The 12,374-nt window shown below is 39.7% G+C and overlaps 1 protein-coding gene across 2 annotated transcripts in view; it reads right to left on the bottom strand.

The window, feature by feature from the left end:
- Positions 1 to 833: 833 nt before the first annotated feature.
- The window catches only part of LOC145978368 (sodium-independent sulfate anion transporter-like), a 35,694-nt gene continuing 24,153 nt past the window's right edge, over positions 834 to 12,374 (bottom strand). For both annotated transcript variants that reach the window (XM_083110970.1, XM_083110971.1), the window contains exons 9-12: positions 7,708 to 7,853; positions 5,645 to 5,818; positions 3,154 to 3,313; positions 834 to 1,058 (exon numbers count right to left, since the gene is read on the bottom strand). In XM_083110970.1, coding sequence (XP_082967096.1) covers positions 880 to 1,058; positions 3,154 to 3,313; positions 5,645 to 5,818; positions 7,708 to 7,853 — 659 coding nt within the window. In that variant the 3' untranslated portion in view covers positions 834 to 879. The remainder of the gene's footprint in view (positions 1,059 to 3,153; positions 3,314 to 5,644; positions 5,819 to 7,707; positions 7,854 to 12,374) is intronic.

The raw sequence follows: 12,374 nt of genomic DNA, 5'->3' as shown, positions 1-12,374 counted from the left end.
GATGAAATTAATGAATGGAAACTCACAGCCATGCCCAAGTCGGGATTCGAAACTGGAACCCCTGGCGTCGTAATCACTCTGCCACGGATAATCGCAGCGACGAGAATGCAAATGAGAAAGTAAAGGTACCCCGCGTTCATTGCACCGTGCCATGAAGGAGTTAGCGCTACACACATTCTCCCTTTCGGCCAATTTATGGAGATTCTGATCCGCATCACGCTCCGACCGCTTTAAACACGCATTTTATTAGAGGCTGTGTGAACCCCAGAGTTATATGAGCCACCTCTCGAATGAAATCCGTTGCAGCAAGACACTCTACCGACCGGACATCCGATGTTCCAGGATGTTGTCGAATTTTCCATTTTCCTCTCTCGAAAAACCGCTAAGATATTCCAAATTTGGACAATTACATCCGCCTAGAATGCTTTCTAGAGCATTCGCATGCATCTTTGTGTGGTTTGGTTTCGCTATTGTACAGATATTTTTTTGCAATAGTTTTATGTGCTTGCATACCCACGCCACACATTGAAAGCTTCAGTAAAGAATGTTGGCATCAAGATTGGAACCTGGGACTTTCACTCGTGAAACTTCTTTGTTGAGCAGTAATTCAGACTGTAGTTTTATGCGCGATTCACTGTTCCCAGAATCAGCAGTGGTGGAGAATTAATCACATACAGAGCTTTGATTTTTGCGATGAGATTTTTATGGCTTAAAACATGATTTTAAGTGGCAGAAAAGGGACGCAAAATAACAAAAAATAAATTAAACTAAAAATTCCACAAATACGATTACATGCCTAGATGTTTTTCCAATGAGAGAGAAAATTACTTTATAAAATTATATTTATTTTTTATGTTATTTTGTTTCACAGGGGCATTTTCAAATTTTAGTTTCCGTTTCTTTTGAACATATCTCTTGTTCGTTTTGCACTTTGTTGAGTAGCGGTGTAGAGTGTTCAGGGTGCATAGTGTCTCTTGGCGGATGGATGACGTCTACATCAAGGTCCTTCTTCTTCTCGGTAGCAAAGGGCGCCGGGATGTCCACCGAGTAGGTTTCCACTGAAAGACAAGATATTGCATTTCTATGTGAACAAGATTAACAATTACGGCTCGGAAGATGAAGACTTATAAATTGCCAAAAATAATACCTATGAAAAGACCTAAAAACGGAAAAAATGACGTATAAATGTGATCCAAATGAAAATAACTTCAGTTTTAATTACATATTTAATGAATAAAAAAATAAAAAATTCTGGTGGTATGGAACACACAGTGCGAGAAAACTATATGAATGAAATGCATCTTCTTCCAGACATTACATATTTTTTAGATTAACATAATTTGAAAAATCATATTTGAAGAATCATATTTGGCCTAACCACACTACGGTTACAGAAATAGGGCTTCGGATCCTATTTCAGTCGTCCACAAAGGTTTTTCTCTCGTTTCAGGGATGGTTCAAATATATATTTTTTTTTATTTCTTTACTACAGAAAGGATGTTTAAGAGGTGGTGAAGATGATTCGGATTGAGAATGGGCAGTAAAAACGTAGTTGAAAGAAGGTGAAGTTGCAGAAAAAAAGCCGTTAAGACGTAAAAAAACACTAAAAAAGGACTAATAAGCCAAAAAACGCCGAAAAAGACAAAAAAAGAACAAATAAAACCCACCTTCTTCTGGCCTACAATGAACCAAAATGAACATATATTATGTTGGGCCTCGTCTTCGGACACTAGGGGGAAAAAAGGATTTTTCCTCAACTTCCGAGCCGTATTAACTATGGCGTTAGGTTGTATCTTAAGGGTCTGGTGGACCTTACGGCAGGACGACTTTTCGGGAAATGCAGTAGTTTTGAAACTAACCACACTGGAATGCAGGGTTCTTAAGGTTCCAGGAACCCACACATTGTAATGGGTTCTATTGGGACCTTTTTCCCCACACAATTTAAATTCGGTCCAAGTCGCGTGTTGTTTCATTTCAATACGGTACTTGAACCCTATTTAAACTGATCCGGAAAAAAAGGTTGCTGGACCGAATTGAAATACTAAACAGATAAAAAGGTTCTTTACGGTCCAGAGCCCATTTACGCTTGCTGATTTTCTCTCCTGGACCGGAATTGAATTTATTTAAAATTCATGGACGTTTAACAGCCCTGCTGGAATGCCAAATAGTTAATAATTACATAGATAGGTGCCACTCCGTAAAACCCATGAGCAAAAATTAAATCGAAATATGGAGGGTATTACAATTAATAGGAATATACATATTTTGGAAAGCATTAAAGTGTTTAAGGGCGCATTTTGTTGTGAAATATCCATGTCCATATCCATTCATTATATTACGTTGTCTAAACTTTGCTATCGCATTTCACATATACCCTTCCCCGTCTCTAACAACTGTATTGCAAAATAAATGATTTGAAAATGAAGTGCACAAAATTATCCTCATTATGCACTAAGAAGAGTTGCATAAAAAATTCAAACAATTCACAACTCTCAATTTCTTTTACACTTGCAAGTCGACCTCCGTGGCGTAGTGGTTACCACAGCGTGCTACAACACCAGGCATCCCAGGTTCGAATCCTGAACTGGGTATGGATGTTCTTTGTGAGTGTTTCTTCATCAATTTCATCATATCATCACTTTATCCTCATCGTGACGATTAGCCAAAAGTGGTAGAATAGGAACGCTAAATAACAGAAATCTGAAAACATAATTTGTAGGCAGAAGCTGTCATGTCCCTCCAATGGCGTCGTGGGAACGTCGTCTCCTTGTAATCAAGGGGTTCCGGGTTCAATACTCGGTGGATGCACATAACTGATTCGGATTCCACTTTAAACTGTAGGTTCAGTCCCGATTAGCCTTTCTGTGTCTAAAGTGGACTTATATCTGAGCCACGCTAACTCCCGCCCCTAATCACAGCGCAGAACGGTTATGTTGACAAAATCCTGTTTCCCTGCTGGCCGCTTCGTGGAGGACGGATTCTAAGGTTGCCGCTTGTTGCCCAAACAGGAGACAGCGGTAGACCTAATCAGCTGTTTGATCACAAGTTTCATCGTAGGTAAACGCAGCAACAGTGTGTCACTGCCATCAAGGCGTGGAGTTAGCTTGGTTCGACTCTGTAAGACAACCCAAACAAACAAACAAAAGCCGTCACCTCTGTAAGTGAGTCGTATCTCCAGCTCCTCCTCGGTGGCGCAGTACTTGACGTTCTTCGCGTCGGCCCCTTCGAGGGCTTTCATGACGTTGGCTTTCGGGTGGAGGAAGACCAGCGCCTGGCCCCTCTGGGAGAAGTCCTCGATCACGGAGGAGAGGCTCTGGAAAGAGGAAGCAGTTCAAGAAAGTATGCAAGTGTAACTTCACTGAAGTTATCTACTCAACAAGAGATGGCCTTCCCATATTTTAAAAACATACTTCTTCGTCTCTCTCACATAATTTACAACTGCATAATTTGTATTCATGTCCAGATATTATTAGAATGATTAAATCAAGAAGACTTAGGTGGACAGGCTATGTGGCACGAATGAGAGAGGAAAGAAGAGTTTACAGGATTCTTGTTGGGAAGTCTGATGGTAAGAGACATGTAGACGAAGATGGAGGGATAATGTTGAGATGGTAAGGATGGAAAAGATTGGATTGATCTTGCCCAGGATAGGACAGATGGAAGACTTGTGTTGCTGCAGCCATAAACCTTCGGGTTTAAGAAGGCTAGAGAGTTAGTTAGTTAGTTCCTCTCTCTTAATTTCAAATAAAATTCCTTACATGACATTCAATAATTGGCATAGGTGTGCACACACAGCGCCTGAAGAGTGAAATGTTAGCTGGGGGGGATGCTTGGTCGAGCTTTGTGGTCAGTTGGGGAATGCTCATATGGTTAACATGGTGCCATCGTGACAGCTGGAAGATGCTTTGCGAGAATTCTGTATTAATACATACAAAACAGTGGCGTATCTAGGATGGGCCCGGGAACCTCAAAACCACATTCCTTCATACATTTAGTGTAATTATATATAAAATTATATTTATAAATAATATTTATTATATATAAACGGTTGAAAATTATGAAAATGATTAAGACAAGCATCATCAGGCCCCAAGACACTCACGCTTCAGAATGTAGAAGGTATTTTACATATACTATTTGTTTATCTTAACTTTTTAGTTTACCTTTGTTTTGTGTATTGTGTCCCACCCGTGACACCAAAAAATAATTAATTTCTCCTTTAACCCTCACATTTCCCATCCACTCCATTAGAATATTCAAAGATCAATTACCTTCTCTCTTTGTCTTAAATAATTTATTTGAAAATTCACAGAAATTAAAATAAATGTGTCATTAAGTAAAGAGTCAGTGTTATATCTGTCCCACCCGTGGCAGAAAATTTGTTCACTTATGGCTATAAATCTGGGAAAGTATTTTAAGGGTAGTTATGTTTAATCAAGTGTTTAGTTTCATAATTCATTGCACATAAACTAAGAGAAAGGTTTCTTAACTATCAGTAGAATAGTTACTTTAATGTCAAAAATGTAGTCTGGGTGTCCCACCCGAGACAATGGAATGCGTCACATTTACAAACACCAGATAAAAAGGCTTGGTGAACTATTTGTAGGTTAATCTTTGATGACTGTAAACTATAGAAATCGGACTTAAAATTTGGGGCAGTATCCCTAAATATGTCATAAATTCATAAACTGAAATGTTATCTGGGAAAGCCGAGCCTTCGTTTCGACCTCACTTTACCTTTTGTCGTTGATGTACGATGTGTCCATTTCCTTGCGAGGCCGAGAGATCGGGAGAAGTGTGGCGGGCGGTGCTAGCGGAGATGCCGACATTTTCGACGAGTAACGTCCCGCTTAAGTTTACCCTCGAAAGCGTTTTCCTTCGCTCGGAATCGTTTGGAGGTTTCGAATGTGCAACACTGTATCAGGATTACGCTGCAGACTAAACCGTTAAAAGTCAACGGTTTTTGTGAGCATTGTTTGCAATCTGAAAGCTCCGAGCTTGAGTTGTTCTTTCCTTCGCGACTACAGGTGCCCTGGACAGAGCTGCGAATGGAGTGAGGAACAGACCTTGAACCAAGAGCGTGTTAATTTCGTACTGTGTGAAAGAGTGTGGCTTTTGGTTACTTACCGTGCTACTTCTATATGTAATTGCAGTGTGTGTGTAAGTGAGGTGATTGAAATGCCAGCCGCAAAATTCCATGGCGTTTCACCTCCAGGTAGAGAGACGGTTAGACATCTTGTCCTTAAATTACGAGAAACTGCATCGCTAAATTTTAGAACCCCTAAGCCAAAACGACGGACTTTTGCGTGTGAATCAAAATTTCATCAAACGATGCCAGGAATGTGTGAATGTTGGTGGACATCACTTTGAACAACTCTTATAACACAGGTTAGTAGTACTCGTTTTGCAATATTAATATAAATATCTGCATGCTAAAGATATGTCCATAAAAATAAGCGGGACGTTACTGGTCGAAAATGTCGGCATATCCGCTAGCGCCGCCCGCCACACTTCTCTCGATCTCTCGGCCTCGCAAGGAAATGGACGCACAGTATTTTTTTCTATAGCTGCTACCAGATATTGCCCTCCCTCGTGCGTATGCCTATGATATTGGGGGGAGGTACTTTGCTGCCCCAAGTCTCACCTTTGCTGAAGTGTAGTCGAGAGTCCTGATGTTGATGCAGTTGACGACGACAGGCAGAGGCGCTCTCCCCTCCCTCCGCCCGCTGTTAACGATCGTCGTCCTCACCAGGTCGGCCGCTGGGAAGTGGAAGCCCACCTGCGGCGTCACCAGGGCGTACTCCACCCCCTCCAGGCCCTGCGATGGCAGAAAAGATGCTGTAGAAATGACTACACGGTGAAATAATACCTTACATACACATTGAAAAATGGCAAAGAAACCACAAATCGAATAACAGACTTAAACTTCAACCAGAAAATATTTTTCGCTTAGTACACGACCTATCCTCGTATATAAGAGAAGAACATTCTCAAAATTCAATTATTCTTTCACTTGGGTATAATTAGCGATGTAGGGGTGTGGGCGGACCTGGGTATAAAGATATCGTGAGTTCCCCTTCCCTGTTCATAACCGATATATAATTTCAGCTATAACTAGGAGTCTTAAGTTATGTCAGTTGTCAGAATTTTGCATTTCAAATAACTGAGTTTTCTTCATTTTGTGACTATTTTAATTTTTTTTTCTTCCCAATGAAGGGTCCTTTGAAGATAGAAGCCCCCGAAGCGTAGTGCCTCGAAGCCCCCTAAATCCAGACCTGGTGCAGTTCATATCTGAATTTAAAAAAAAAAATACAAATGATTTTCGCTAGAGACATATACAGAGTGTAGGCATAAGATATCGATCATCTTTCCCAGCGTGTATAGGACAAGCTGATGTTGAACGTTTCCTTCTGAGACCTCGTTACGAGTTTTAAAGATATTGTTTTTGTCCTCCATGCAACCACCCAGCATAGATTCATATAAACCACTGACGTTTATATGTATTTGTTTGTGTCTTCCATTGAGAAGCGGTTATCCAGCCTGCTACGAAGCCAGCCAAGGTTCATATATTGGGGTGAAGCATGGACATGTATTTTTTCACATGCATTTCATCACTCACCGTTCATCCTCATCGTTGCGGTTAACTAGAAGGGCAGAGAATTGGCGTAAAGTAAGAAACACGAGAAATACTTTATCGATAATGGATAATTCTTGTGGACAACTCCCAGGTTTCGGGTTGGAGACCCTGCTTCCTTTCTGTGTGCCTCTTTCGGAGTTGTTAGGACAGCGCGCTACGACGCCAGGAATCCCGGGTTCGAATCCAGGCCTGTTCCATCATAACATCAACCAATCTGTGTGCCCCTTTATCAGTTTCATCCATAGGCGTAGCTAGAAATTTATATTTGGGTGTGCACAAAGGAAAAAAATGAGGTCTTGTACCTTTCTAATAGCATATTTTGCAACACAATCACTTGGCTCCTTAACTGCACTGATGTTTGTAAAGGAATATAAATTCTCTAAATGACAGTGTTGAAAATTTCTGAATATATGTAGTAGAAAAAATCAAATTGCATAGAAATTACACACACACACAAAATGTTCATAAATGTTACAAACAAATACATCAAAATACACGTCATCTATAACAAGAAACGTCTGTCAAAAAGTACAATGTTTTTAAACTCATCAATAACTTCATTTACATCAATAGAATAGACTAAGCTTTTTCCTGTTCCACAAATAGCAAGAGCAGGGCTTCCAATCTATCCTTCTTCTGAGTTGCTCTTAATTTAGTTTTAACTTGAGTAAGCTTGGAGGAAGCTCTCTCACACGTGCAGCTTGTGACAGGTATAGAAGAAAGGCGCTGTAGTACAGAGTAGAATGCAGTAAATATCTTCTTTCTCCAGTGACATAAAAAATCGAAAATCTATAGACACTCGTTTCATCAGCGATAATGCACACGTTTGTACCAAGTAATGACATTTTCAACTTCTTATAAACTGCCGCTTATTTTCTCTCTTATTGAAATATCTGTCTTTAATTCTCTTTGATAAAGCAGCCCATTAGGGTGTGCCTAGGCACACCCGGCACACCCCGTAGCTACGCCTATGGTTTCATCCAATCATCTTTAATCGTGGTCGCGATTAGGCAAAGTGACGTGTAATGACAACAACCAATAATATAAAATATAAAAATAGTAAAACCCACCTGAACAATCTCGACGGCTATCGAGGGCCTGGCGGATGAGTACAGCATGAAGCCAGCGTCCGCAACAATACCCAGCGACAATCCAACCTCGACGTTGAGGATTAGGCAGGCGACGAAGGTGAGCAGCGCCGTGAACAGGTCCCGTTCTGCGGATGAAAGAACACGTCACAGATATCCAGAGAGCAGGAGGTGTCCGAGGTAACACAACAGGCAGCCAAGCGAGACGACGAGTGCGACAGGAAGAAGCACCGTGGCCAGAGGGATCAGAACCAGCACAGGTGGAGGGATTAGCAAGAAATTAGCCGGTAAAGGCGTCGCAGAGAACAACAGCTTCAGAAACAGTGCGACCACCACCATCTGTATCCAGCGCGACATCGTGTTTTACAGCCCGTGGATTGAACGAGGAAGTCGTTAAACGCGTCCGCGACTTGCAAAAAAATGGAGCTCCATTGTGCGGAATCAGCCATTAAACTGTGACATCCACAACAGGAGAACGTTCAATTTTACATCAGCAACGCGGTGACGAGATAAACAGTGATTTTTGTCACCGGTGATTTTTCCGTTCCGGAGCTTTAATCGATCACTGTGAGTTTAAGGGAGAATTCGCACCGAAGCGACTGGCGATACGTGTCGCTTGAGGCAGGGGCGGTTTTCGCCCGGGTAGCCTTCCTCGGAGGGGGCGCCAAAGCCTTATTTCTGGTTACAAAAGCGTGGCGATTTGTTTTACTTTTATTTGAGTCCACTTTATGCACAGAAACAGAAAGACTAATTGAAACTGGACCTACAGTTTAAAGTGGAATCTGAACCACTGTCTCCACTGGGCGTGTGGCAATTTGTTTTTAAAAGAGTTTGATTCATTGTTGACAGGAATTAATTAAAGTTACTGCTGCATAAATAAATAGATTTGAAAATCATGTAGCAATTTATTGATTCAATTAGGTTATTTTACGTCGCTTTCTGCCAATTTTGGTTCAATGCTATAATGTGGATGAAGTGACAATCACAAACACACAGGTACAGCATACGACAAAAGTCCCACAGAGGATTATCCTGGCTGAAGGTTCAGGAAGGCCAAGACGAAGATGGAGGGACAACGTTGAGATAGGCCTAAAGGAAATCGGTAGGGATGGAAAAGAGTATATAGATCTTGCTCAGATAGGGACAGATGGAAGGCCTGTGTTGCTGCAGCCATGAACCTTCGGGTTTAAGAAGGCTAGAGAGTTAGTTAGTTAGAAGGTTCAGGCGCCAGAGCCTCGTTAGTCTTCAAAATGCAGAGGTTTACATTTGGTTGTCTACTGGAAGGGTAACCTCTTCACGTAACAATGTAAGGTAACAGATGACTGTTTCTTTACGTGCATTAATTTTTTTTTAATTGATTTGCTTTATTTTACTTCGCTTTTTGTGCCACTTTTGGCTAATTTGCGAAGATGAAGATGAGTGATGATACGATGAAATTAATGAATAGAGACTCACAAACATCCATGCCGGGATTCGAACTCGGGACCCCTGGCGTCGTAGCGGGATGTGCTAACCACTCCGCCACGGGGGCTGGATTTACGTGTATATCATCGTACACACATATAATAAATGTGTTCTTTAACATTAACACTTCAAGTATTGTTAAAATAAGGCTATTATAATTCGTCATTAAAGCCGTAAATATATAGCATGGTTGTGTCTTTTTATTGACGAAGTAGAAAACAGGTGGTTGACAAGGTGGAAATTAGGAAAGCTCCAAAAATCTAGCTCGCCCGTTTGAAAATTTTATCTTCAGCTGCCCCTGTAAAATTGTAAATGGAATAAGTAAGAAAAGACACTAGACACTGGGTAATGCCCGATCAATAAAAGAAAATGGGAATTAAGAGAAAGTTAAGAGGACGCGTCAAAATCGGTTTCAGGATGGCGGACTTTAAACCAATAAAACTTACAAGATGCTCGTTACATGCTTAAAGGTAAAAGGTAAAGTTTGCCATTGAGGTCACATTTAGGGGATATGAGGGTAGTGCCCCACGCATTCTGAATCATTTTGTAGGTGATGTGATCAGCACCACGCTCCGGTCGACTTTACCCCCAGGTATCCATTGATTTGAGGATGGGTGAGCCCCAGAGCCACTTTATGCGGGGACAAGACAGAAAAAATCCTATCTTAGATCACCACGCAGGGAATCGAACCCGGGTCTCCCGCATGGCAGTGAGACGCCTTATCGACTAGACCAGCGCGGCTCTTAGATGCTTGTCACTCTTTATTCCCCAGTCACGGGTGATTAATCTAATCACTCCCAGGAGTTTCAGACACGAGCCTCAGACAACTGAATATTGCTGACACTTCAGCATTCCATTATGAGCACGTGTCAATCCACAGAGCCAAGAACAATGGCTTGGTTGATAATTAGCATTGTCTTCATTCATAAACAGTTGTCATTAAGATTCTGCGCAGTCAACAAGCTTCTCAATATCTCAAGTTAAAGTGCATGAACCTGAAATTCAGAACGCTACAACCAGTTACAGAAATCAGAAACACTACTTACAGTTTAACATGATTAATAGTTTTTCTTGTATGTACGCATTGCTTGCATTGTAAAATTATTTCTCTTGTAGTTTACGATTATTACAAGCATAAGAACACAATTTTTCGTTGTGATGTTTCAGGAGAACACACGCTCCCTTCATCAGATATTTATTTTTAGTTTGACTAAAGATACAGTTATAACAATGGTTAGCAATTTTTTAAACAAAAATATGTTGTCAATGTTACATTGTTACATTGTTGTAATATAACAACTTAACTGTGAAAACAAGCAGTCTGTTTTATTTTTATTTCAGATCTTTTTTTAAATTATGAATCCCAAATATCATCAGGTAATTCAAATTCATCATTGCTTTCACAAAGTTTCTTGATGTTTTCTGTTACATTAAATTTTAAAGATGGTGGCTTACTCCATTTGTGAAAAAGAAAACTCCATACTGGATCTATGTTACCATTTTCATTATTTAATTTATTCCAGTGTTCTTCTGCAATGAACGAAGCTTCCCAGACATTCAACTCTTATGTTTCCCATCAATCTTTTCAAAACCCTTCTCTTTTTAATCAAATGCTTCTCTTCGATGATGTGAGCTGACAAACCTGTTCTTGGGTTTAGATTTATAATGTCCAAATCATGTTTGTGCCATCTTATTGCCATTTTCCTTGCTGTTTGCTGTTTCAAACTAAAAATAAATGTCTGATGAAGGGAGTGCGCGTTCTCCTGAAACATCACAACGAAAAACTTGTTCTCATGCTCGTAATAACCGTAAACAACAAGATAAATAAATTAACATGATTATTATTTTGTATATTTTTCCGCACAAAATGTTTGCTATTTTTGCCCAATAAAGTTATTGAATTTTAAATCAAGAGAAATTTAAGTGTGTTTAACGTTTACATATTACATTTTCCTTCGTATGAGCTTCATACCACGAGTACATTTATTTTGTTTTCTTTCTTCTCCTTTCTCAGATTAAATTATTAGATTCCAAGATTAATGTACTTTCACCAAAATTGATTCTGATATCTACAATATCCTTATGTACATTATTCTGTAAATTATTTATTTCAAGTGATTTAAATCAGTGATTTAAAAAGAACTGATTTAAATCAATTCATCTTGGCTACAACGCTAGCTAAAGTTCAAATCACAAACCCTGAGACCTTCTGTAAACAAAACCACCTGCATGCAGAAAGCATTGCAAACTCATAGAAGTAATATAATCCACACGAAAATCCAGCGTTGTTACAGGATTCATTACGTAAGGTAAAACAATGGCCAATTTGTAGTATGGGATACGCTGCCGCAAATGACGTCTCACTTTAAACCCAATGCTCTTTCTTTTGTACTTATTGCTTCACCTTTATGGTTAACTCTTTGCACCAGTAATCATTTCCCATAAATTTGACTTCTTTCTTGCATGCGAATTGAATATATTTTACTTGCATTTTTTTAGACAAAATGATATAACATGGTAATGTATATTTCTAAGGATGATATAGATAGGAGTGTATTTGAAATTTGTTTGTAGATTTTATGTAAATTGTATCTTATGTAAATAAAATATATAATGGGCATAAACAGCCATATGCATTGCTGTAAGTCCAATAAATATATTGATGATGATGATCAAAACAAGACAAACAACGTTCGTAAATTTATTGCGGTTGGAAACTTTGACAAGCATCCTAATAACGATTTATGTTCCGCCAAATATAGTGCACTTCGTAAAATAACTTGGTGACATGGCAAGGCAAGATAAGTGCGAACATTTTGTAGTAATATGCATTGTAACTTTCAATGAGCTTAGAGATTTGTATACATAATGATATTTTATAACATAGGTTATTTTCTAAAAATAATCATGTGAACAGCAAGGAAGTAGTGCAACTTAGTAATATTGCCTGACTTATCCTTAGAAAAATAACATGCCGAGTTCTATGCGTGCGGGAAAGTCTCCGTGTTCTCCGAGCTTGTTTTCAAAACACCAGCAAGGACAGCCTTTGAAAAGGGGTGAGAAACAGATTCTACTCAATATTTATGTAACGTTCTGTCAGTGGTATCCTGAGAAACCAGTAAATGAAGTGGTTAAGTTGGTATCCAAGTGCAGTGGTGTGTCAGTGTCTGCAGTTTTAAGGGTTA

The sequence above is a fragment of the Lepisma saccharinum genome, chromosome 24 (genome assembly GCF_977018435.1).
Source record: "Lepisma saccharinum chromosome 24, izLepSacc3.1, whole genome shotgun sequence".
In the NCBI taxonomy this organism is placed as follows: domain Eukaryota; kingdom Metazoa; phylum Arthropoda; class Insecta; order Zygentoma; family Lepismatidae; genus Lepisma; species Lepisma saccharinum.
Note: the sequence above shows the minus strand (reverse complement) of the source record. Positions and strands in the feature narration are given on the sequence as shown.